The sequence below is a fragment of the Colletes latitarsis genome, chromosome 2 (genome assembly GCF_051014445.1).
Source record: "Colletes latitarsis isolate SP2378_abdomen chromosome 2, iyColLati1, whole genome shotgun sequence".
Taxonomy (NCBI): Eukaryota; Metazoa; Arthropoda; class Insecta; order Hymenoptera; family Colletidae; genus Colletes; species Colletes latitarsis.
In genome coordinates, this window is record NC_135135.1 from 23,474,035 (window position 1) to 23,499,445 (window position 25,411).

General features: G+C 49.6%; 1 protein-coding gene across 3 annotated transcripts in view; it reads right to left on the minus strand.

Moving 5' to 3' along the window:
* Positions 1-25,411, minus strand: part of LOC143350497 (uncharacterized) — a 224,327-nt gene that overhangs the window by 108,262 nt on the left and 90,654 nt on the right. For all 3 annotated transcript variants that reach the window (XM_076782625.1, XM_076782626.1, XM_076782627.1), the window contains exon 5: positions 4,055-4,189. In XM_076782625.1, the coding sequence (XP_076638740.1) occupies positions 4,055-4,189 (135 nt within the window). The remainder of the gene's footprint in view (positions 1-4,054; positions 4,190-25,411) is intronic.

The following is a 25,411-nucleotide window of genomic DNA, read 5'->3' on the forward strand; positions in this document are numbered from 1 at the left end:
GTACGCGCGGAGTGAATCTTTCCTTTCCCCGACAATCCTTTCAATAGCTTTCGAATAATCCTCCCGTCGGCCGATCTATATTCAGATACCTGGCATTATACTACAACTAATTACACCGGCGACGAAAGGGGAAAGCGGCAGAAAGATCAGCGACATCAAACGAAACCGTAGTCCGCGGCGGCGCGCGGAACGATCATTATCGGTAGCCGCGTGCGGTAACACAAAGTGAATTCCAATAAACTGGACGGCATTTTTCCGCGTCCCACGTGGCACGCAGAGTTCACGCATCGTTCCTAGCAGGCCGTTCCCGTCTATACAGGGTGTATCCTACACGTGGAGCCTGCTTCGGTGATCGATTAACCCCTCGCTGCTCGACGCGCTTTCCATACTTCGTTCCAGGATCACGGTCTCTAAATACCCACAAACTTTTCCTCACCGAGACTAAAGTGGTAAATAAAATTTAAGAAAAATGGTCTGTGGGTTGAGGTTAAAAGGATCACGCGGTGCAACATTGGTAGACTCTCAGGTAGAAAGTACGGTCGAGGGTAATGAGTAAACTGGAAGTCCTAATGGCTTTAATACGTTTTCAAGTTATCAAATATAAAAAATGGATGGATTTAATTCGAATGGGGCGTCTGACGCGTCAAGACGGAACACCCTGTAGATCCCCGGGCGGCAGAGGCCTAGGAGAGTCGAAGAGGTCCAGGAGGAGTCGTCGCCTCCGCAATCGGCCGCGTGCACGTGGCTGGAATCGCTCGAATTGCCGCGAGTCCTCGAGCCGGCCTTATTTACTCTCCATCTGGAGTACGCCTATAGAATTTGAGCGCATCCGGCGAACGCGGAAGGCGACCCACTCGGACGCCACTTGTCCCTGAGAATTCCAGGACAAGTGGCACGGCTCCGCGGGACCGGCGCACGACGTAGCCGAGAGACCAAGGTGAAGCAAGGTGAAGCGGACCGCTCTTGGTTCCCGTATACCCTCTTCCCCCGCCTCCACGGCCCGTTCAGCAGCCTCTTCTGCAAACGGCGAACCGGAGCTCGCCGGCATAGAGACGTGCACGCCGGGCATTCAGCCGAAGCGGGTTAATACCTCCACATTGTGGACACAAGTAATGGGGGCCTTTACGCTTCAGAACGCTCCGACGCTGGCGGATCGAAGCCACCGCGATACGGGGGATCCTGCTATCTGGCAAACCGTTGACTCCCCCCTTCCACCCGCTGTTTATTGCTTCGGTGATTTATCGCCTGTATTTGGAACTTTATAGTCCGAGACGCATTAGCCGGACCCAGGCGCCTTAATAGCCACGGATTTGGCTATCGTTGGTCTCCGTCGGACTCCACCAGACTCTAATTTTCTTTTTAATAAGAGCCATTTTGTAAATCCAAGGCCTTTGCATACGAATAACAATTTTCGATTTACCTTTAGTTTCTAAAGACATCTGTGAATTAGAATCTATAAATTTGATTCGTTAATCGTGAATAAAGAGGCTCTGGTCACCCACGGTGGGAATCTCTAGACTCGTTAGCCGTGCGTGGAGCCTGATAGCCCCATCGCTTTAATTTTGACTGATATCTACCTGACAGGTGAAACTACGGTCATCTAGATTTACGACATCATCAACCACATCGTCGTTAGAGTTAGTATAAGATACCAGCGCGCTCGCTCGTCCGTGAATGCTGAGGTCGTTGTCTAAAACTGACCGCAAGACTCTTTTTTACAGAACAATTCGGTTACGTGTTAACGAAAGGGAATAATTAAAAGAAAAGTTGTGACTATACGTGCAGGCGAACGAGTTTTCCGAAAAAAATTCATCACTTTCTGACAGCGAAAATTATAAAAAATGTGTAACTTAATACGTTAAGGGGTTAATAACTCCACTGCCGGTGCCTGTAACATTTTTTGTTCCGACGATCGACTGGAATTACCCGAAACGTGTCCGAAGCCATCTGGCACTAATGACTCGAACAATCAGTCATGTTTAATAGCGATCGATCTCTCACCGTCGATACCCACCGCTAATGTTTTCCCATTTGTTCCCTCGACGACGTTTTCGACGCCGAAAAAGACTGTGGCGTTTCACTCGCCAACGCGCTTCTTCGACGATCAATTATCTCGACCCGTGCAGGCGATTGTGCTCGAGAATTCTTTAAGATTTCTTAACGAATTTCCACTCCGATTTCTCGAGAAAACAATTTCCGAAGCGGAGAGAGAAATCGTCTACATTATTATTACTTCGTAATAATCGACTCGGAGCGGCCCGACAATATGCAGAGATCGATCCTCCATGAATCGCATGCCAGGAATCATTTTCTGTCGGCACGAGTCTTATATCAGCGTGGATCTTAAATTCGGAAGCATTTATTATGCGAAGCTCCACGCTCAATATATCGTATTGTACGATTAACTGATGCAATTCAATTGACAATTACTATAAATCAATAACAATGTTGTACCTATGTAGCTACCGTTGGCAATTAGATACCTATTTTGCAACAGAAGCTGCCATGGGTGTGTAACTTACTTATTGATCGACCCACGTAAATTAATACACGCGCCAATGCCAAATAAAAATTTACTCTCGATCGATGACTAAGAATATAAATATTTATGAGTCGACCAGCAAATGAATTTCAAATTGAAAAGTATTAAATACATTACTCTTTCTAAATATCGCCGCAAGATATAGAGAAATTCGTCCGCCTTCAAAACATTTATATTCAAATATAGATCCACGTTCTGTTACTTTGGAATTCCGAATTTTTAAAATCAAAAATTTCCTGAGGAATTTTTAGAATTTTCCATAATAAAACCGCTGAATAACCCCACGTTGGACCAAAAGATTCTCGAACGCAACGTTCTCGTTCGTCCTAATCTCGGGTTGAACGCGTCCTGGGAGCACGAATTCCGAAATAAATCCCGATATATTTATCGACGTCAGCTCTAAATCCATTAATTCGATTCCGCATTATGCAAATACAGCGGCGCGCTAACAGTGCTCGACGAGCCTCGACGTCTTCAACAGGCACACGTGGGCGAGACACAGACGGGGCCCGCTACTTGTAGCTCTCATTCGAGCTCCCGTCGGATTCGTTCAAACAAATTCGAGAATGGCTGCGTCCTGGTGGTTCTCCCGCTTAGAGGGTCGCGTGGGCTGCTCTTCGTGATATACAACGCGCGACATGGCGACGCGTCTTCTCCGCGGAAACGACGACAGCCAAAGACAGCTTCGCGCGACGATGGCGACGTAATTGAAAAATAGTCGTGTTCCCGTACGGAGAAAGTAGCGTTTCGTAAAGACACGGTACCGTTACCTAATTGCACGCAAAGCCCCAGAAATTTACAAACCGTCGGGTGCCTTTTTCGGTTCGCCGAGGCGACAGTCGACGCGAATTTTAGATAACGAGGGATCGAAGATGGTCAGCTTTCCCGTCTGAAGACGTCTCCTTTATGACCGTTTTAATGTCTCCGTTGCTTTTAAAGGCACGGCAAAACGCTACGAAAGAATAAGCATTACTGTTAACGACCGAGTATTTGGCGACGCGACGATTCGAAAAAAGATATCCCTTAAGATGGAGTAATTGTTACTCGCGCCGTTTGTTCTTCGCGGTTCGTTTATTTATTCGGATAATTAACGGGCGAAAAGATAGGATAAATTGCGTCTGGTCGATCGTAAAATACAAAATGCGGTATCGTTTTGTCCCACACTGTATTTCCATCGATCTCGGTTCGCGCTATTCGAGTCCGTTTGTCCGCGAAATCGCAGCGAACGCATCGCGCTTTCTCCTCGAACAGGAGAACAGCCTCGAGGCAGGCAACCCGATCGACGTCGTTCGCTAAACGTGATACACCTGCGCGGGTGTGACTAATTAGACTCCGCGAGCGAGCACGACACAATCAATAACACACACGATACGCCCGCGCCTCGCCGTGAACCGATGTTAATCGCCGCGCGAAAATAGTCCGGGTCTAATCGAGTTTACGTAACGCGTTGATCCGGCATGCGAGCACGGCCGAAGATGAACTTTCGTATAATGAAAGTCAAATGAAAGTTACCTGTAATAACAGTAATTCTTTCCGATGGATAAGCGTGGCTCCGCGGTCCGCACGATTGTCGACGCCGAGGATCATCGTGGAATTCTTCCATCGTGCAACGAGGAAATTGCCAGTTCGTGCGTCGGGTTGGTCACTCTGGAACGGACAAAATTCATTTTGAATAATGGATCACGAACGAAAACAACGTCCGTGTTTATTCGATCAACACCGACGATCTCTTCGAATCCAGGCGTCAATTATTTTTCGTGACGTTTCTGGTATTCCTCGAGCACTGAACGTGGAGGGAAAGAAACGGAGAAGAAAACGATCCGTACACCCCTGTGAAAAAGGAGAGCTCGATGTCTTTATTGGTCAGTATCTAACGCGCGCTTTGGATCGGTCGCGAATACTATTAACCACGCATTCAAGTCACTCGAGCTATTACCACGCATTGAAATCACCGCGTTACTGTTACCGCGCATTGAAATCTCCGAACCTTTAGAAACCTTTGAGTTCGACTGTCGAGCTTGAAAGCTGTTAACGATATAGAAAAAGCTTGGGGTTCTCTGCAGATTCAATTACAGTATAAATAAACGTAGAAATGTTCCTTGCGAGAAGTCGAGTGAATTTTTCAGGAAAAAACGACACCTTAAAACTGATATTTTACTCGATTAATTGATCTATCTAACGAGTAATATTTTGAACTTTTTAGAAAGTTATGAATTTACGTTCTTCTCTTTTCAAGATATATGTTGACCGATCGCCGAGTCTGCTATACGTCAGGGTTAAAAATGAAGGGTGTAACTTTCGATCTGCTTCATACAAGAAGACTCACGCAGTACATCTCTACTATTTAACCCATGCTTGACCTTTCTTATCGATCTGCTGTACAAAACGAAAGCCATATCGCTCGTTACTAATCGATCATCCCCTTCCACCTACCAAAATTCTACTTGTACTCATCGTGACGGCTGTGCTCAACCACATTCCGATCCTCCCAAAAATCATCGCGTTCGCGAGTCCGTAAAGCAAAAGCAGAATACGGTTGACGATCCTGAAGTCTCATCTCGTGGGAACGAGGCGAGCGGAGCGCGGAAGCGTGATGCCAGCCGAACAGCCGTGGTAGGGGAGAGAGGTTCACGTTTTCGTACGATGATAAATGATCTCATCACCGACATTTAGAACGCGGCGAGGTGTCGGAAGGCCGAAACGAGCCTGGACAAGGGAGAGGCAACGAAGAACGCAGGGAAGGGCGAGATTCCTCTCGTTCCCAAAGTCTCGTTCGAGCGCCTCGAAGGGTAAAAGGGCATAGATCGCGTGGAAGCGTACCCCGAGGGCCAACAGTCCTCGGAGGAAGGCTAGAACGAATCCAACGCGCGGTACGAACACTCGTTAACGTCCGTGAGTGGCTTCGAACCTAATTATCTGCTCATCACCGGCGTTCGATCGAGCCGCATCCACGCTTCGGTTGGACCAATAGTTGATTCTGGCCTTCGTTAATATCGCTCTCTCAGGCCTCGTTTTATTGTGAATTCTTTCGGTTCTGCTGGTTAACGATTAATCGATCGTGGAACCTTGTTGTTCGTGGTATTGATAATGATGTTAAATAAAAATAGTTTCTAAGGCCTGGTCTAGCTTTTTCTCGATCCCTGAGGGATGTTATTAAAGCGATCGTGTAATATGTCCTCGTTCGCGGAGGACAAATCCGAGCGCCTCGGTTCGAGCACCGATGGAGGAATCCATACGTCCGATTGTTCTTTCCATTAATCAAGCGGTTGGACGGAGGATACCCGAGGGGCATACCTAACTTACCCGCAGCGTAAAGATTTCTATCGGGCCAGTCTACCGGATTTCGCGGTAAGAATGGGGCAATGAATCGAGTCTCGAGTCCAAGGGAGACATCGTACGCGTTCGTCCGTAGGAAGGCGCGTCACCGTCTCCTCTGATCGAGCAGAAAATATCACGGTCCCCCTGCGGAGATGCTCTGCTACTCGGCGGTCGCCCACTGACGGAAGACCGCGATGGATCGGAGCGAGACGGGTATCCGCGCGTCGTTTCGCGCCAGACGGAGAGGAACAAAGGGGATCTCGATTCCGCGGCGCCCAGTGACCCAATACCGCGCGTACCGATCGAACGCTGGGAAATGGTCGACAGAAACGATCCCGCGGAATTCGCAGACGATCCAACGCCGACGTCTCGAGACGGCGAATCCCTCGCTGTGCATCGCGCGGTCGATTCAATCAGAAGTGGCGCCATACGGCGAGGACGGGGGATGCCCGACGACGAAAAAGGCAGAAAGACGCGAGGATTGATCAATGGAGAGACGAAGGATGACGGAGTCGGAGGAGGCAGAGAAACGAGCGAGACGAGGACCCAGCGTGTAATGCGTTGGCGTCCGGGGCCTCATAATACGGTAGCGCTGGTATCGGCGACGTGCAAGCGCACAACAATCACGAACAAAGGCAGAAAAAGAAGGGAAAAAGGCGGGAACGGAACGAAGATAGGACCAGGGAGGAAGCGGGGGAGTGGAAACGGCCATGGCGAAACGAACGAATGAAACAACAATCCGTTCCGGCGGTCGGATCATCCCAGGCGGCGTGTGCTAACTAATGGCATTCAAAATTAGTCCTACTCGCCGCGAAATTATTGAATCCGATTCGTGCTCGAGGGGCCCGATGGCTCGAGGGGCCGCGCGGACCAAAGTTACCCGGGCGTGCCGGGCCCACGGTAGCCGGGGCTCGTTCCTCGCGACCGCAATTGCGGAGCCCTCCCAGGTTCGATATTAGTTTTTGACCTCACGTCGTACCTCATCTCCGGCTCCGTCGCCCTGGTCCACCCGGTTTCTTCGTCGCGAAACGTTTAACTGGTTATTACGGTTAGAGAGTACCGCGCATCCTCGCGATAATCTATATCCATTTTTGTTCTAGGGCCGATCCCTTTTTCTCCCTCCCGGGGGACTCTTCTTTCTCCTTTTCCTACGTCGATTTCATCGTAATAACAGCGAACGTAATCTCGACTCGGAAGATAGGATCGAGGGGCTTGCATCCGTCCCTTCTCTATTTATTCAGCCATCTGCTTTAACCCTTCGACGAATCCTCTGCCGAGGAGAGTACAAGGTTGTCATTTTGGATCGTTCTTCGAGATTATATCTCTGACGTATTAATTTTATTTGAACCCTTGCCGATACCAAGAGACGGGGGTACGTCGCGCTGGAATAATTACTTAAAAATTCTGAGAAACAGCGAGCAGCTCTTGGAAAGAAATGGCGGAAAATCGGAGCGATCGATCGGTTGGCCATTAGGCGTTTGGTATCGGCAGTATAGGCGCTGGGGTATTGCCCGTACACGGGTACGTAGTCGCTCACGTAGCAGGCTTTGATGTGCACCGCGCCGGTGCATTGTGGATGCATTATAATGCATACCCACTAAGAAGCCAGGATATGTTGGTATTATGCCCGCGCGCGCCTCTCCCGCTGCAGTCGAGGTTCGATAATCAAAAGTGCCTTGCCCCGCGTCCGCGAGCGCGCCAGCAACGTTTGCACGCACACTCACACACACACACGGCCAAGATTATATGAATAGAAAGGCGTCGTGATACGTGATGGGCGTGTGCAATTGAAAATCATATTACGTAAAAGAGCGGAGCAGCAACGAGCCGCGGTGAAAATTTGCCGTTTCTTTTCAGCCGCCGCGACCTCCCACCCTGATGGACCCTCCCCTTTCGCTTCCGTCACCGTCAGCGGCTCCTGGAGAACCGTAGCGAAACGTCCGCTGCACCACACGCGTGGAATTACGATCGACGCCGCCGATCGCTGTCGGCCGATAATCCTGAAATAAACTCGACGTACATTGTAGTCCTAGCTCCCGACCTGCATGACGATCGCCCGGCTTGAAACTATAATAGACAGCGCGGGTCGGTTCCAGCGAAGCTAGCGTACAATTCAATACCTTACGCGCGTCACCCGGTAAATAATTCCTGCGCGATCGATCGAGAAAGGTTAGCGTTTCCTACGAATTTAAAATTGGAGACTTGTATAGCATAAGCGTCAAACAAGGGGTGTACTATCTGAAATCACGTGGGACAGTTTTTAGAAATCGGTGACGGTATCGTTAGGAAATCAGTAATCACACCTAACAATGGTAATCAGAAAAGGAACTCTGGATATAGAAGTAGAGCTGAATAAAATAGAATACAGGGTTAAGAATGAACGTCTAGCTACTCGAAAAAGCAGAAATCGTGCGTAAGGTCGTCGTCCACCCCTATGGTGGGGCTTCCGTGCTACCTAGCCTCCGCAGTTCCACCGGCTTCCGTTGGTTCCGTGGTCTGTAATTTGCGCGGTCGTGCCTGGAGGATCCACGGAGCGGTCCCCTGCTCAGCCTTCATCGTCCTCCCGGAATGATATTCCCTCTCCCCCTCGGGGTGGGACGAGGGAAAAAGGTTCCAGCCCCGGTCGGTTGATGTCCGGTAGCAGCCACCGGGTGCCGCGCCACTATCAGCTCGCAATTACAACGCCGCCGGCCGTTTTTAATCTCGAACGGTCGGCAAAAAACGTAATAACTTTTTTGCCCTCGCGATTACGCGGTGGAAGCGGCCGGCGCTCGAACTGGGCCCGCGATTAGCCCTTCGCGCAAAATTGGTGACTCCGCCCCCGCGTGCTCCGGCCGGTCGGGTATAACGACCAGCCTCTATGCAAATGTTCGAGGATCGGGACTACACCGGAGGTCGTTAACTCGCGTTCCCTCGTTTCGGAAATTACACGCGCGGAAACGCGTCGCAAAAAGACCCGCGCGGTGACATTATCAGAGACATCAACGGTACGCGCAGAAGACTTTCTGACAGCCTTTTAATGGGCCCGCGTTCGTTTGCATCCCGATCCCGCGGACGCAGTTCCGCGTAACGCAACCCTGTAATTTCATCCGTGCGTTTCGCATGCTCGAATCTGCCACGAACGACGCGATTTCCATGATCGTGGAACATGATAATCGATCGAGGATCCAAGAAAGAGTTTACCCTAATCATCCGGCGCCCTTCTTCTCTCGAGCACGTTAAAAGCGTATCCAGCAGCGCGTTCTCTCCGTTCTCTATTGCTCAACGCGCCGCTCACATCCGCAACCCCACTCGAAGCCAGTCAACCGGAATCCAGAAAAATCCCGTTGTAAGGTAAAACTTCCCAGCCAGACGGATACCCAACCCTCGGGAATAATTCATCGCTGAGTGTTGCTCGTTCGTCGGCCCGCCACGTAACCACCGATGGTTTCGCGCGACTCTCCCCCGCAATACGCTCGATTCCGGAGTCAATGGCGCATTTACCTGGGCACGTAAGGTGTGAGCCGGGTGTCGGCGAAGGTGGAGGCGTCATTGTCGTGTTTCGTTCGTTTCTCCGATTACGTCACTAACGCATGACCGACCGGGGGTTTCGCGTGGCTTAGGCATAAATAGAAAGCACCACGAATCGAACGGTCGGCGATCATTTGTCAAGCGAGGAACGTCCGCGAGCTCCGAGGCAGCGGCGCGGGCGACTATCGCGTCTAAACGCCGCGGATTATCGACGAAGAAGAAGGAGGCAAGCAGAAGAAGAAAAAGACGAATCTCGCGCCTACCGTATCTCGCCTGGGAGAGTGATATTTCTATCGTCGATGCTGAAGCAAGGAACGTGTTAACAATCCTTGCCTCGGCACGCAGCGATTGATGGCCGTAGAAAAGGGGATTTATTAATACTGACTATTATCACTGTTCGCCGAGCGGCGGCGGCGACAACGATGACTCTATCGATGTTTCGCGCGGACCCATTACGCGACTGCCGACCCGCGTCACCTTTCCTCGTGCCTTTTCGCGTTTCTTCTCCCCGGGACCAACCTGCTACGTCGTTCAATTACGCGGAAATACAAAAAGGTCAAGCTGATTATACACCGACGACCAGTCTGCCCGCCGTTTCGCACGTTTACAACGAGAGTGTTCTTGGATCACGAGTATCTGAACGGACGCAGACTCCCAATTAACTCCAGAGAAACGGAACCAAACTCGCCTGACACGACTGAGAAAACTCGAGTTTCTTAACTTAATAAAATTCTGTAGGTTTAAATACAAACAGCACAACGTGCGCGTGGAAAATGAGCGGTAATTCGGTTTGGGGGTGAAACGCAGAGATCCGAGGGAGACGCTCGCCAATTATGCCAAACATTACTGGAGCCTCGTAATCCTCTCAACCAAAGTGCCTTTCATCGGTAAATACAAGTTCTCTGAAGTCTCTCATCCCGCATCCGTCAAATTAATTCGAGACGAGTCTCAGTCGGAGCCTCGAAGGCACGTCAATCCCAATTTCGCAAAGCTCGCGGACGTTCGATCGCTGTCCCCTGTCGTCGCGAGTATTAATTACGACGACACGAGCGTTCGCGACGCGCTTATCAGCGAACATCGTCGTTGCATCGATTGCCTGTGCACGGCGTTCCCTCCTCTCGATCCTCGGACGTGTTCCTTTTCCTCGATCGTTGAAAACGAAGCGGCGGATCCAGTGCGTATCGGTACGATTGCGTTACGCAATTATCAGGAGAGACCATCTCGCCTCGTTCCCCGCTAGGAAGATTACGGGAATCGAGATGTCGATGCGTGGATTGCTTTATTAAATTTTGCGCAATGCAAACGATTTTCCAGCGGCGACGGCGCGCGAGCAAACGGGCCATAAATCACCTGCTACAATGACATCGGCATGACGGTTCCAATGGTACCCTCTCCCTCTATCGTTCTCTCCTCCGGGCAGCTCTTTCTACGCGGGCACGCGGCCAATCCGCGCGTCGTTTACTTACGTAAATGCCTTCTATCTTGGCCAGCAGGTGACTACGACCGGCCACAAAATTGCCAATCCAGGGATACGGTTTCATTCCGCCGGATTAATTCCCGAGCCTTTTGATCGGACGAACATCGGGTCAGTACCCTATCTTCTCGTTTATGAGGAACGAACCGGAGACAGAGAGACGATATCGCAATTACATACGTGTAATTTATCAACCGGCGCTGTCCATCTTAATACGTAGCGTCTGATGGGTACATGATTCTCGAAACCTTCCCTGGCTGGCAGCTGCTTAACCCTAATTCTATCGCGATGCGACTTTGGGGCGCATGCCAAGTCCGAGTAACTGCGTAGTCTGTTGATACGTTGACCTTTTATGCATTATTGAGTTATAAAATACATAAAATGTCATTGCTATGTAATTTTGTAAACCATACAGTTACTTGAAATACGTATAGAATTCAAAGTCTGTAGAATTGGTACTAACGATCTCTGTACGACGTACAGGGCAGTTGGATCAAGTACGAGTGAAAAAAGAGCTATCGGTGATGGAAGATAGATGGTAATCGTAAGAAACTCAGTTGACCGCTAGAGGTAGGTACTATCCTACTAGTATCAGAAATTTTATTTTAGTTGAAACAGAATTGCTTTGGGCATTTCCACGCGAAAAACCATTTATATTCGAAATCGAGTCCACGATTTTTGCAAACGGAGAACAGGATTTTCTCTGACGAAACCACCTATCGGCGTCAACTTTCGCGCCACTTTGTTTGTTTCACTATAAACGCTTCTTTCATTTTTCCCCGGTCGAAAGGCGAGAGGTTCGTCCAACTCACGTGGAAACTCGATTACACAAGATTTTCCAACGCGACGATTGCGACTGTTCACGGTTTATCTAATTTACATTTATATGGTCAGATTTTTCCATATTCCTGGAAAGCCGCTATTAATCAACTCGTGGTGAGCGTGACGTTACGAGAGACGCGACCGTGTCCTGCGTTTTTTCTCCCCGTGGATGTGGAAAACATCGTCGAGCGGGGCACGGATCGTAAATATCGCAGTCGAGAGTTTTCACCGTACGACGAAAGATCTTGGAAAACAGGATCCGCGCGACCGCGTCGAGGGGTTAATAAAATGAAATCTCAACAGTGCCGGATAAATTCGTTGGATGTTTATGCGATCGTGGAAGTCGCGAATTTCGAGAGATCGGATCGCTCGGGAGGCAGATCGGAGCGAAACGCTTCACGAAAATAGGCGCGACGATAAATCACGACGCCCGAGGATCGAGTATCGAGTTTCCGGGGCCGCGATCGATAAAATCCGACACGCACGGGGCCATCATTATGAATCCCGACAGCCACTTTATCCCAATCGACGTGAGCGGCCATGAGGCACTGGAAACGTCCATCAGGAAACGTCGAAACCCGACGAGCAGCCGGTTGCGGGGGTGGATACACCCTACGGGCACACGGAGGAGCGTGTACGTCGGCCAGGTTCTACTTTTTTCCCGCGCGCGTTCGATCCTCGAGGGCCGTGGATCGCGGACCGGGGCACCGCGGTAGAATGATTGATAATCGATCGTGCCGAACTGGCCGGAGTCTCGCTTATCCAACGAAGATGAATTCGTTCTGCGCCGAGGCCTAATTGTGCGCAGTCAGTGGTCCACTGTGTGGACTCGCCAGGGAAGTTCCACACCTACGCCGGACGAGGACAGAAAAACGCTCGAGAACGAACAAGGTGCTCGCGAAGGGCGTAGACCGTACGGAGGAACGAAGAGACCCCGAGAAGGAAAAGGGAAACAGAGAGCGCGTTAACTAACCTCAGCTTGACCCCCTATCGATATTTTCACCCGGTGTTCGACCCTGTGGAAGTCGCGTTCCTTTTATTCTCGCGCGATATCGTGCACCATGGATTCCCTCGCCGAGAATACGGTGTACAGGGTGTGGCCAGGGATGGGCAAAATTCCTGGGCGGATAAAAATTTCGAGTCTGTGGAATTTCTAACTCGAAAAGATCGATTCCACTCGGGAGATAGAATTATTTAACACGTGCTCTGCATTCAGAGTCCCACCGTGTACACTTTTTTTCCGTGGATTCCGGTCCAGGTCGCCAGGTTCACCTCTATGAACCCGAGTCGGTGCATAAAACACACGGGGTTATTGCACCGCTATAAATATAACGCCGGCTCGCCATGGTTTGCGCGAAATTAATTACGCAACGTATTTACGCCGATGCGATGCCGTTAGGCGTGATCGAGGACCCCGTGCAGCGAAAATGAGACGAGACCGCGGCTGGGAGATAATGAATTATCGAGAGCCTTCGTCGACCGACAATCGCACTCGACCCCTTTCCCCTCGATCGATTCACTTTGCACCTCCGCGACGCCATGTTAACAAATAATCGCGTGTCGCGCGCAAACCTACCAACAAACCCCATCGACGTCGAGGAACACGAATCGTAAATACGTTCTTTGGGTGCTCTGTTCATATTTCCCAATTATTTCCGATCGAACGAGAATTTGTTCGACCCTTCGCCAACCAGGAAGCGAGCAAAGTTTCACCGCGACTCGCGTCTTCGTATCTTTTTAGTGCCACTAATTGTCTACATTTTCCGAGTGACCCGCATACGCGCGTCCAAACGAGAATTTTACGACGGTGCTACTCGGCAACGAGAAGACCTCGACGAGTTGGGAAGTAATCAAAGGTTTATTGTATTCGGCGTACACTTTCTAACGTCTCATTCTCTCAGTCTACACCTAATTAAGTGGATAAAGCACGGCCGATCGTAAATATTCGACTCAAAACTTCTCCTTAACCTCCGACGACCCACGGTCGCAAATCACCTAATCGAAAATTTAAGTAACCTCGACCGGCCACGTCGATGATAAATTAAAAAGGTGACTGACAAGTAATTGGACGCCGAGTATAACTGCCGACAGTTGGCGAGCAACTTCTTGTTCGTTCTTTACGTAACGCTTTCGATCCGTAATTCGAAATAAAATTTTCCACACAATACGCAAACTTCTATTATCTTTAAGATTTTAAGTTGGAAACGTACCGATTTTTCGATTCCCGTGCCCGTCACGAGGAACACGTGCACGGGGTATCCTGAGCCTCGAAACGGCGATTTCGTGGCCTGGCGAAATGATCGATAGTTGTACCGCCGATTGTAACGTGATAGACAGACCCACCGATTGTTTCTAACGATTCGCTTGAACGATCGTGAACTCATTATTGCAACGATACTTACGGTACCGCGTCTCGTTTCACTCTCGAAGGAATGCCAAGGAAATCATTGACTCCGAATACCGTTGCTGCAATGCCTTCGATTAAAAGAGCCAATTAAGATGCTGCTTTAAGAATCAAATTAACCACCCACTGATCGTGTCTCAATAATTCCAATATCCCTTCTTCGACCGTCGATTCCACATTGTTTGATTCGCCATTAGGACCGTTGCGTTTGCTAATACCTTCGTTGAAAATGTTATTCGTACCTAGTTTGGTAAACGACAGTGAATACTAGGCATAGGAAATTCTGATACCGAATAGAAGTTAATAATTTCATCGAACGAGAAGAGATCCCGAGCGGAAAAAGTTCAAGTATCGTAGCCGCAGTTGGCAACGAGGCCCCATTTATCGTGCTGGAAACATTCTCTGGCAAGAGGGACAACAATTATCGCGTCCAGGTTACAAATTGTAGAAAGCGAAAGTCGAACGCGAGAAAGAAAAAGGCGCAATCTCTCGAATCGTGCGAAGTAAAACCGCAACCTCTTCGATCGCTCGTCGTGCACTTCGACACGGGAGAACGGTGTCCGCCAGAACGGTGGATCGTGTCCCTTCCGCGATCGTTCGATTCTGTCGCTTAGAAATCGATGATCCCCAGCTGTCAAGCTATTAGCACCTCACACAGTCGTGGGTCGTTATCATTATCGTCTGACATCGGGAAGGATTTTAATTTGAGTTTCACCGAGTGGCTGCTCGAGCCTGCCGCCGACGCTGCTGGCTGCTGGCTGCCGTACAAGGAAGCAATCACGGTGAAACGTAAAATTGACACCGGCCTCGAAACCCCCGCGGTGGTTTCGCAGAGAATAGACGCATAAGTACGAGAGACCGTTCCTGCCGCGGAGCATCCTTCTTCATTACAATCGGGATTTTGTGCACGGTCTGATTGCTGGTCGTTTGACACGACACATTCAACGTCGTCGTCGTCTTCGTCGTCGTCGTCGTCGTCGTCGTTGACGTCCTTCGTCCCGTGGGAGATTAATCCTTTAGAAAACTGCCAATCGAGATAATGGGACCCGCGGAACGTCTCTCCGCTAGCCAACCTGCACGCGACTTTCGGATTGGCCGTCGCGTTTGTGCGTAACGACGTCGGAGAAATTTTCATTTAGCTCGCAGCGACGTGCTGGTTCGTTCCACTGTTATCCAACGAGAAACGTTACAACAGACTTCCCCGACAGGATCGCGTCTCGGATGCTTTACGACGATTGACACCGGGCTCGACTACTTCGTTACACATCGTTAAGTCGCCGATTCCCGGAACGCTTTCACGGCCCGCCATGTTAACGCTCCAACGCGAAACCTTATCATCGTAAACAAATCATCCGTCGATGGGGGGGCCTCGCGATCCTCTCGCGAGTATTTCCTCCCCCCCCGGAACTTGTCTCGTCGTTGAAACGCAATCACGCTCTACGTAATTGTTCAATGTCACGACTTCCATCGCTTCTTCCGTCAATTTCCTACTAACTGTTCTTTAGTTCTGTTCTTACTGCTGTTAAATGTCAAAGCAAATTTTTGAGAATTAAAATCTGAGGTTGCAAAATTGTTAGACGCGTGCTTCCAGGATTGAACTTGTCCGCCATTATATCGTACGCTCTAAACCCGCGGAATCCTCGACATGATAAGCACACTTTTACCCAGCGATCATTCACACGAACGTGCGCGCCAGTGCTTTCCTAAGAGGTTAACAAGAAAAAATGGAGAACGGAGAGTGTCCCCGTAATAGTTACGAGCTACGCACGCGTTACAGTCCGAGACGCAACTCGTCCTGCGATGTACCCGCGGCTCTCTCTAATAAAGTTGTCGCGAGTGGGTTTCACATTGTGCTGCCGGTCGAGGCACTAAAGGAAGACGCACGGTATCTGTCCGTGCGACAGGGTCCAAACCCGGGCTTACAAGTAGAAACGCATTTATAGGATCGCCATGCGTTATGGCGTCTCATTTCGCCGTTATTCCCGCGCCTCGTCGCTGGGGACTACGCGACTCGCAGATTCCCATCCTCCCTTATTTTTCCACGAGACAATTACTTCTGAATATCAACCGTAGGGAGAAAATACATAAACCTGAATCTATTTCTATTTCTATTTCTACGGAAAAATATATTTTATAAATTTCTAGGCGCTGAAATGGAAATTTTACGAGAGCGTTAATATACAGTGGTCCCGGGGACAATAGACGGCGTTAAGGGAAGTAAAACGAGGATAATAAGCGCGTAATATACACCGCTACTGCGTTTTGCCACGGGTATAGGAGGACCGCTTTTACGTATAAATCATTTCGCGTAGATTGTATCGGACCCGATTCGAAAGTACGACGCTTGTCAAATTGCTAAACGGTTAATAATACATCCCGTGGTACTACTTTCCGCTCCTTGTTCCCTCGGCTTTCTTCACGATTTCGCTGGCCGACCGAACGCCGTTGGCTCTGGGTACGCGTGATTTAAGGCGCATCGTAAATAGATAATAATAAATCGGCATCGTGGTGCCCATTTGCTTCGGGACCAATTTGTTAGGATCGTTCGCCCTCGCGACCCGAATATATACACTAGGATGCCACGCGGCTATTTTTCAAGTACTGGACCTACTGATTTATTTTGGCACGAACGAACCGCCGTTGCGCCCCGGGCGAATTATGTGAATCCGCTCCGGCAACGCGCTCGTAATCCTACGGGATACCATAGGCGTCCGCTCTCACGGTCCTCCCTCCGACGAGAAAACTCTGGAAATTATCCTAACCTGGTCCTAAACATTTTATCAGTGCCTACGCGAAAACTACGAAATTTTTCTAATATAATAGATACATTAAAACTGTGCACTCTGCGCCATACTTCTGCCAATTTTTTACTCGCAAATTGCCCATCTCGTGGAACGGTCGTTTACCTCGCGCGCGCTAAAAGTAACGCGGTCGTACTCGAAATTTCGTGCGAAGATTGGCCTTGACGGGGCACATCTCGGTGCCCAACGAGGTACCGGTGTACCTATCAGTGACGTATTGACAGACGTGAACAAATGACAGCGCGCAGCTGGGGGGGAAAGCGTTGCCGAGCAGTGGTCCGCTAACAAAGAACGGAGACGGGGCTGGGCGAATCGGTGCCCGAGCGCCAAGCATTATCATATTATGCTCGTTTGTAACTACAAATTGAGTTACCCCCGCGTGAACCCCGCGGCACTACGGTCGGCTTTGAGATATATATCTCGGCACTGTCAGCCCGCGAACGATACTTCGCGATCGATACCCTTCGGCCAGCACCCTCCGAAGGGATCAACCTGCCGTCCGGGGATCACCCGCGGGTGGCCGTCCCGCCTCGAAGCCGTCGATCCTCTCGTTTTCTCCCGGTCAAAGGTGAAAAATGTTCCCGCTCGCGTAAGAACCACAGACGATACAACCGATAAGATTCGTCTGATATATGCGTCGACAAATCACGCTCCATCTTGAAAATTTCGACCGCGCAGCCGGTGTCTTATTCGCGTTCGTAATCCTACGCGTTCGATTAATTTATCGTCGGGACCTAGGATCGCGTCATTTCACCGTAACGTTTCAAATCGTCAAACGCTTTAATTATATTTTCTAACAGAGGCTTTTAAAAGAAGACAGTAACGATTATTCCTAGCGAACGTCGGGAATTAATATTTTGAAGGAGAGTTGTTTCTTCGACCACCTACGGATTCGACTTGCCTAGAATTCTGTACAATATTTCGTCGGAACAATTCGCGAACACCGTTTGCGTTATCCGGCGTCGAGCGATTTATCAATCGAAGCAGTTTCTATTTCAAGCGGAATCGAGAAACGAGCCACGGGAATGAATTATTCCGCGATGGCGATAATTTTGCAATAGCCGCGGCCCGCCTCGACGGTGAGATTCACAGGAAAGGGAATGGAAACCGGAAACCGGGGAGGCCGGCTCGAAAAGGCGCGCGCGCACGAGTACATTCACTGAATCTCGTTCCTGGCAGATGACTAATACTTGATTTGACGAGACAACCATGAAGAAACTGTTATACATTGTTCCTTGATCATGGCTGGAAGCGGCGTGGGCGACTCTCGCCGTTATGCTCGCGCGAGACGAGAGACGAGAGCGCGCCGGTTTCCACGTTCCTCGCCAGGGAATCGAAACCAGCGACCGCACAGTGGGATAGAATCCCCTAAACGTGCTTCGAGCGTGCAATTAGATTTTTTAAACAAACTCGATTACGAGCAACGGTGAAACTAGAAATTCCGGGTCATCGTTCGCGTGCTCGTTCGCGATTCGATCGCCTCGAACGAATGATTTATCGACGGTCTTGATAATAATAAAATTGTATTAACTGCGAGGTATCCTGATGAAAATATTCGTTCGACGAACGCGCATTCCGCTCGTGTTGCGCCAATGTTTTATGGATCGAGAAAGAAAGGAAGGCAACCCGAACGCGTCCATAAAAACGCCACTCGTTCGGTTCGTCGATCTTTTCTCGCCGGTTAATTTATCGTCGATACGTTTTCTGTCGTTCCAGAAACAAGCAGAAACCCAGGAGGCTAGGGACAATCGTTAAAGGTTGATGTAACGCGACGTTTTACGGCCAGCATTTTTCATCGTACGAATCGGTCTCTTTAATTGGTCGCCGATTCACGCGGCTTTCCTTTTTATTGCCTCGTAACACGTTCGTCCGAAATATTTCGTACGAGAAACGTCGAAAACGACGATCGACCTAACAAAAAACCGCTCCTTTGCCGAATGAAGAGATCGCCGCCTGTCGGCATCTCAATCGGGATAGATCTTTCACGGATTCAGAGAAATCCCGGAAACGGTCTAAATACCCTCGATGTAACTATTTATTGCCCCACGCGGTTTCTATAGCTGCGCTCGAATCTCGCTGGCAGGGCTTTTCAAGCAGAAGAGCGCGTCGTAAACGGAAGGATACCTCGAATTTTACTATTATGGATGCTTTACGATGGAATTCGATCGTATAATCCTCGATGAGAACCATCACGACAAACGGAGGCAGAGGTATTTATTATTTATTCTTTAGGCAGACTGTGAGGGCTATTGTTAAACCAAAGTACCATCTTGATTCTTGACAAGTGCCTCGTCGAATTGTTGGCCCTTTACCTAATAATGTACTATGCGTTCGCGAGAAGTTGGCTAGCGAAAGGATCCCCAGAGTTTAGTGAGCCCACGACCCCTTGTCAACTTCTCGCGAACGCACAATAGATGCTTTATAGTTTGAGAACCTACAGGTGTCAAAACACTTCGATACGAACTAGTCGACTTGTTGTAATAATGAAAAGCACCGGTTCGTAACCGAATTATTTGCGAAACCAGTAGAGAGGGATCCACCTAGCCCGTGTTCGGCGCGATGTACGCTCGATGGTCGTGCGGGATTAGCATAAATCATGGTCGTGGGAGGATAATAAAGCGCGAAACGCGAGGACTGACGCGTCAGCCGGTAGAAATGCGAACGTTTAAACCGTCGGGAGCTACTAGACTACGATGGCCCACGGACCGCGAGCGCATCTGCATCTGAATCTGCATCTAATATGCGGATTGGCCAAGAGACCCCGAGGTGGCTTCCTCCCCGGTGGTAAGCTCGTTTCCGCTGACCATTTAGGGTCAGCGGGGGTTGACAGAGGTCGTGTTCCAATTACTCAAGATCCGAGGGCACCCACCTCCACCTCCACCTTCATCTCCATCTTTGCCCTCGTGTTTCGCAGCCGCGAGGATGCAACACGCTCGAGACGACAATCGAGAGGTGGGAGGACAAACGATCGTTTACCTACGTGTGTCGCCTCGCCTCGCCTCGCCTCGAGCGTCCGCTCGTATTATGTTGTATACGTGTGCATCGGCCGTTTCGCCACCGCTTCGACGCAGGGAACCCGCGGCGAGGAGACTCTCCACGAGCTGTCTCCCGGTTCGACGTAATTTGATTTCGTATCAACGACCCATTGTCTACCGTCTGTTCATAAACATCGACTCCTCGGCGAGAGCGTGGCGACGTCGGGGCGCTTTAACACCTTCGGCGACGCGTCGTGTCTTTTCCCTTGTTTCGCCTCGGGTTTGATGCCTCCGACGAAACCGCTCCTGAAACGTGTTTCGCGCGGGGAAATCGTAATACCAACGACACGATGGAGTTGTTAACATTACGCTCGACGTACGGCGTAGGTGAACGTTTCGAATCGCTCCTGTTTATCGAAACTGCCCGGAAGACACCGGCGGGATCGTTTCGACGAATCGTCCGTTACGTAAACGGCATTCGTTGCTGGGTTTGGAAACGAAACACGCGGACAAGAGCAATTTATCATTATATATTAATTATCGCGTTAATGTTTCGTCCGACTAAACTTAACTCCATTCTGCTTCTAACAGTGAAAGCGTATTCTATCTCTCCGGGAGGAAAACAACTTTCGCCGTGGTCGTGTCGATTCGTTTGCTCCAAAACTTTCTTCTCGGCGTTGCATCTTTCCAGGAACGTCGGTCTCGAGAACAATGACCGGTCGGAGGACTTTTCAACGAAACGTCGAAGATCAAAAAGGCAAAAAAAAAGTGAATCGAAACGTCGGGTAATCGGTTTGGGTAGAGCCGCGAAGCGGAAACGTACGAGCTAGTTCTCGCCTTATCGCCGTTTACGCGACGCCCGCGCGCTCTCCCGATACGATCGATCGGCGATATCGATCGGTGCTCTGTTCCGCGCAAAACCGCGATCGTTTATTTACTTGCTGGCTTGCTTGCGCGACACACACCGATTCGCCGCGAGATATATGAATGACACCGGCGACTATCGAGTAATTACCCGGCGATTCGATTACGGCCTACCACCGCGCCGCCGGAGCCTGTGTTTCCCCGGTCTAAAGCATCGCCAGGAAGGTCTCCACCCACGCGTAGACGAGGCTGTACGAGCCACCGTCGCGCACCGCTCACGTGCTCACACGCCTTGTGCTCGCGTACGCACGCTCACGTTACGCGATCGTGTGAGTGCGTCTCTCGATTTTACATCGGTAAGATAGGGTCGCGTGTAAAAGTCGAGAATAAAGCCTGTGTTGCGCCATCGACTTCTCGCGGCCGATACACGCCACGTTATTGGCCTCCGCGACACGCCATAGTGCCGGTGTTAGTCACCCGGATCGTCATGGGAGAGCCGACGACGGGGACGGCGGCGTTACCCAGCCGATACTCGATTGCCAGGGAATGAATCATCCAGACGTGCTGCGTCCGCCGACAGGGAAGACTTCCGCTAGCTTCCAACATTTTCTCCAACCTGGAGGGGAGCCTACGAAGATCGTTCCGACTCTTAATGATCTATCCGTCGTCTGGCTATTAACGAGTTACGACGGGGTTGTTGGCGTCGACGCGTTCTCCGCAGCCATGTTCCTTTAAAACGACCATTTACACGTACCGATAATAGGGTTACGTCGTCCTCAAACTTGGAATAATTCAATCTTCCGTCTGGAAGCTGTTGCTACCCAATCATTATTATCGAAGGACTTGTTGCAAATTCCTCTCGAGGGTGACTAGCGATGCGTTGAAAGGATCTATTTCATCCATACGTGTATTCTATATAAAAGGATTCTACGCGGAGTAATTAGAAAGGGATAACTTTCGGACAGCCACGTGACAACCTGACAGAGAGTATCGTAACTGGGAACGGTATTACGTTAAGTACGAGACGGAGTGGTAGATCGCTAGCGGCATCCCCAATTTACGTCCGCGGAGCCGCAACAGGTACACAACGCCGGTGCCATAAATTACCCGTGGCGTCTCTTCACTCCGCGCTTAAGGCATAAGTACGTCTCCCACCCCGTCCGAGTCCCCGACTGAATGAAAACGAGAGACAAGTTTACAACATCTTGTCTAACATTCGAGCAGGCTGATTTCTCGTGGTCCCAAAGGAGAGCGCCGCGGCTCAATGCGAGCAATCAGCGGCGCCCGATAAAAACGCTTTAACATGGCCAACGACATCGCGGTGAGCTTTCAAGAAAGAAAACGCACGACCGCACAATGTTCTTGGCACGGGATGAAGCGGACATATACATATGTATGTACGCGCACCGCTGCGGCAGAAGCAGTTACACTGATTGCCGTGTTTTCAAACTCGAAAGAACTCCTCCCGGTCCCGTCCGTGGGAACCCGACGCGCTGCAGACATCGCGGCCCTCCTGCCTATACAGGGTGTTCCTCCCAACGGTCGCCATCATTTTTTACATACGTCCAACGGAATAAAAAAACCTTGTACGCCCAATGTACAATGTTTTCACTACTCGTTGTACGCTACGTTCCATATTTTCTTTTCGATCGCGTGTAGAAGAAGTCACCCCTGAACCGTAGGAATATATTTTCATGTATAATTTTAAGGCGTAAAGATTTAAAAACACCCTGTACTACAGAAACGACGAGGAACGTGGAGGGAACGAGCGAGAAAGAGGGACCCCGGGCAGCTCATCACTCGCGAATTAACCCGCTGCTTCCAGTACCACTTCTTCCACTTGGCGAGCACGCTCGATTCGATCTCTGATGAGAGTTTACGAGCAGCTAGCGCCTCGAAACGGTAACGAATAGATCACGGGCGTCCGTGGGCCTCTTCCGAGGGTATCTGAGAAAATCAGACCGACGGGTACCGTTACGGAAAGGCCCGAGTGTCGGTGGTTCTTTGGTCGGCATCGGGACGAGATGGAAAACGGCAGGAATCGAGCTTAATGGGATCGGCGGACAAATAGACGCGAGCTTGACACGGGAGTAAGATTGAAGCTGACGGCGATTGTTTGTTTACGGGATTCCCAACGCGGTTCGAGAGATTTACGATCAATTAGGCGCCGATACAAAACCGAGGACGCGCCGATCCGCTCGATTATTACACGGTTTCGTCGGCAGATGGTCCCACGGAATGTTACAACGTCGTTTCTGCGACTGCTGCTTTCAAAACGTGATCGTTCGTCTGTCGTCTCCTTAGCGACTTCACTTGCTGGTTTAGATTTATGTGCTTCGCGATCACGAGAAAAAGTATCCCAGTACAACGAAGTTCTTCAAAATAATTTTACAAGCCTTTACGTCGGGTTTGTGTGGCAATTGAAAATCTAAAGCTATCGAAGAGTTAATCGATCAAACTCTTTGCGCGTGGCGTAGATCTCATTGCCACAAAAGGTGAATCTTTAACGATTCGTAACATATCTTGGCACTGGTCGAATCTCTAAATTATCCATTGACTTTGTCGCGATAAAATCTCGAATGTTTGGGCCGATAGTTTCCTGGCAAAAGGTTGAAGGAAGAACACCTTCCTTTTCCGCTTGCGAATGAGGATGGCTCCTTAATGGTTGGCCGATTGTAAGCGCGGGAAAGAGATAAGCCGATCGGAAATCTGGACGATATAGGCGCTCTCGGACAGCCAGGGAACTCGCAGAGATCGGAGATAGGGACCGAAACAACGTTGACGCATTTATGCATGAGCACCGGCCGTCAAGCCTCCGGGGGTATATACCTTTCCGTAGATCGGCGCAGATATATACGAGCTGCGCTTGTATAGGTACGCGGTGCGCCTACCGTGATGGCGTTACCCTTTTGAACGGTCCTCACCTTTTTATCTTCGTATCCTATTGTCTTGCATCTTCGCCAAAAACGCGTCGCGTATGCGTCGGCATAATTTTTCAATTTGCTCGGCCCGCCCTGAGATTCTATCTGGCCGTTGGTCGAAATTGTTGGGGTAGCTCCTCTCCGCGTTGCACGGCCGGCCGTACCAACGATGGAAAGAGAGAGCCGCGTTGGACGAACAGCGACCAAAAGAGAGGGAGGTCAGTTTCTTCGCGCGTGACCTTTCGCACGAGAGGACAGGAGCCCTCTGTTGCGGCCAGCAGCCTCTCCCGTGCCATAACTTTTCGACCACGGACCCGTATCGGTGCCCGCTGGAATCCTAAAATTCTCCCGGTGATCCTTCTTTGTTGCGTGGATCCTCGTTTGACGATTCCGTGCGAGTACGTATGAACAGGATCTGCATCCATCTAACGGTGCACCTGGCTCGAAATACGAATAGCTACGTGAATTTTGAGTTACAAGCCCGTCCTTCGAGCCCCAAGTTGCAACCACGCGACACGAAAATCTTCAAAGTATAATTTGGGAATGTATAGGAACGAAGTAAATATTAATTTCGAAGCCCGAAGCCATGGCCTGGATCGTTGCTCCGAAACGTGTTATTACTTTTTATTTACTACTATAATTTTTGCCAAAACTTTATACGTTTCCGAGGAAGCGCAGACCCATATTTCAATCGCCAAGGTTCCAGCCCCCCTCGGACTGTCTATAATTAGCCCCGTTTCTCCTCTAAATCGTATTTGTCGAGTTTTCACCTTTCTCTCCGCACATTCGGAACAATTCCAAGCCCGTACAGTGGAATTGTACTAATTGCCTGGGATCTTTAAATTCTTGAAAATAATACATATCACGATATACCCTCGGATTTATTCTGTAATCGCCAAGACACGTAACGAAAGTGAAAAACTATAAGTCAATTTCACCAACGTAATAGCTAGAAGGTTCGAAAGCATAGTGCACGCCAAGGCGTAGAGAGAAGAATGGTTTTGTTCGGAGTAGGTCTACGATCATTAACCTACGATTGTTCGGTAACTTCATAGCGGATACATTGGAACGCTAACAACCAGATAGGCATAGGTTTTATTGATTTTAAGAAAGCCTTTGACACCGTCGATCGCTACGTATTAATCATCGTACTGTCGAAATTGGAAATTTATGGCAATATATTGAAACGGTTTCGCGGCTATCTGTGCAAATAAACGCGCTCGTATTGTCAAGTTTAACGACCGCCTTTCACGCAAAATCTCTATTTATTAATGATATCTCTACTTTGCTACCGAAGAGCAGAGTCCTATTATCTGCGAATGATTAAGAGTATTCAACGCAACGATCCCTGAAAGAGACGCAAGACTGACTGTTGCAAGTAGATCTTGACACTCTAAGGTCTCGGAGTCGAGAAAACGAACCTGCATTCAATGTAGGTAAATGTGATGTAATGAGGTGCGCGAGGAGGAATACATCATGTATCTTCCCCTATAGACCTAATGGTACAGTGTTATCCACGGTACGTACAAAGCAAGATCTAGGAGTTATTTTCGACTCCGCGTTCAACTTCAAAGGGCATCGGAAACACGTTCTATAGAAACTATATTAAATCTCTAGCCTTTATTCGAAGAGCAACCGTTGACAAGAAGAATTTCAAACTACTACGAACTCTCCATTTATCCTGAACTGTTTCAGAACGAACAACTCCAAGCACGGACCTTTTCCCAGCTTCGACTCCGATCGAACTCCTATATACAATCGCGATAGATCCTTCCTTCGT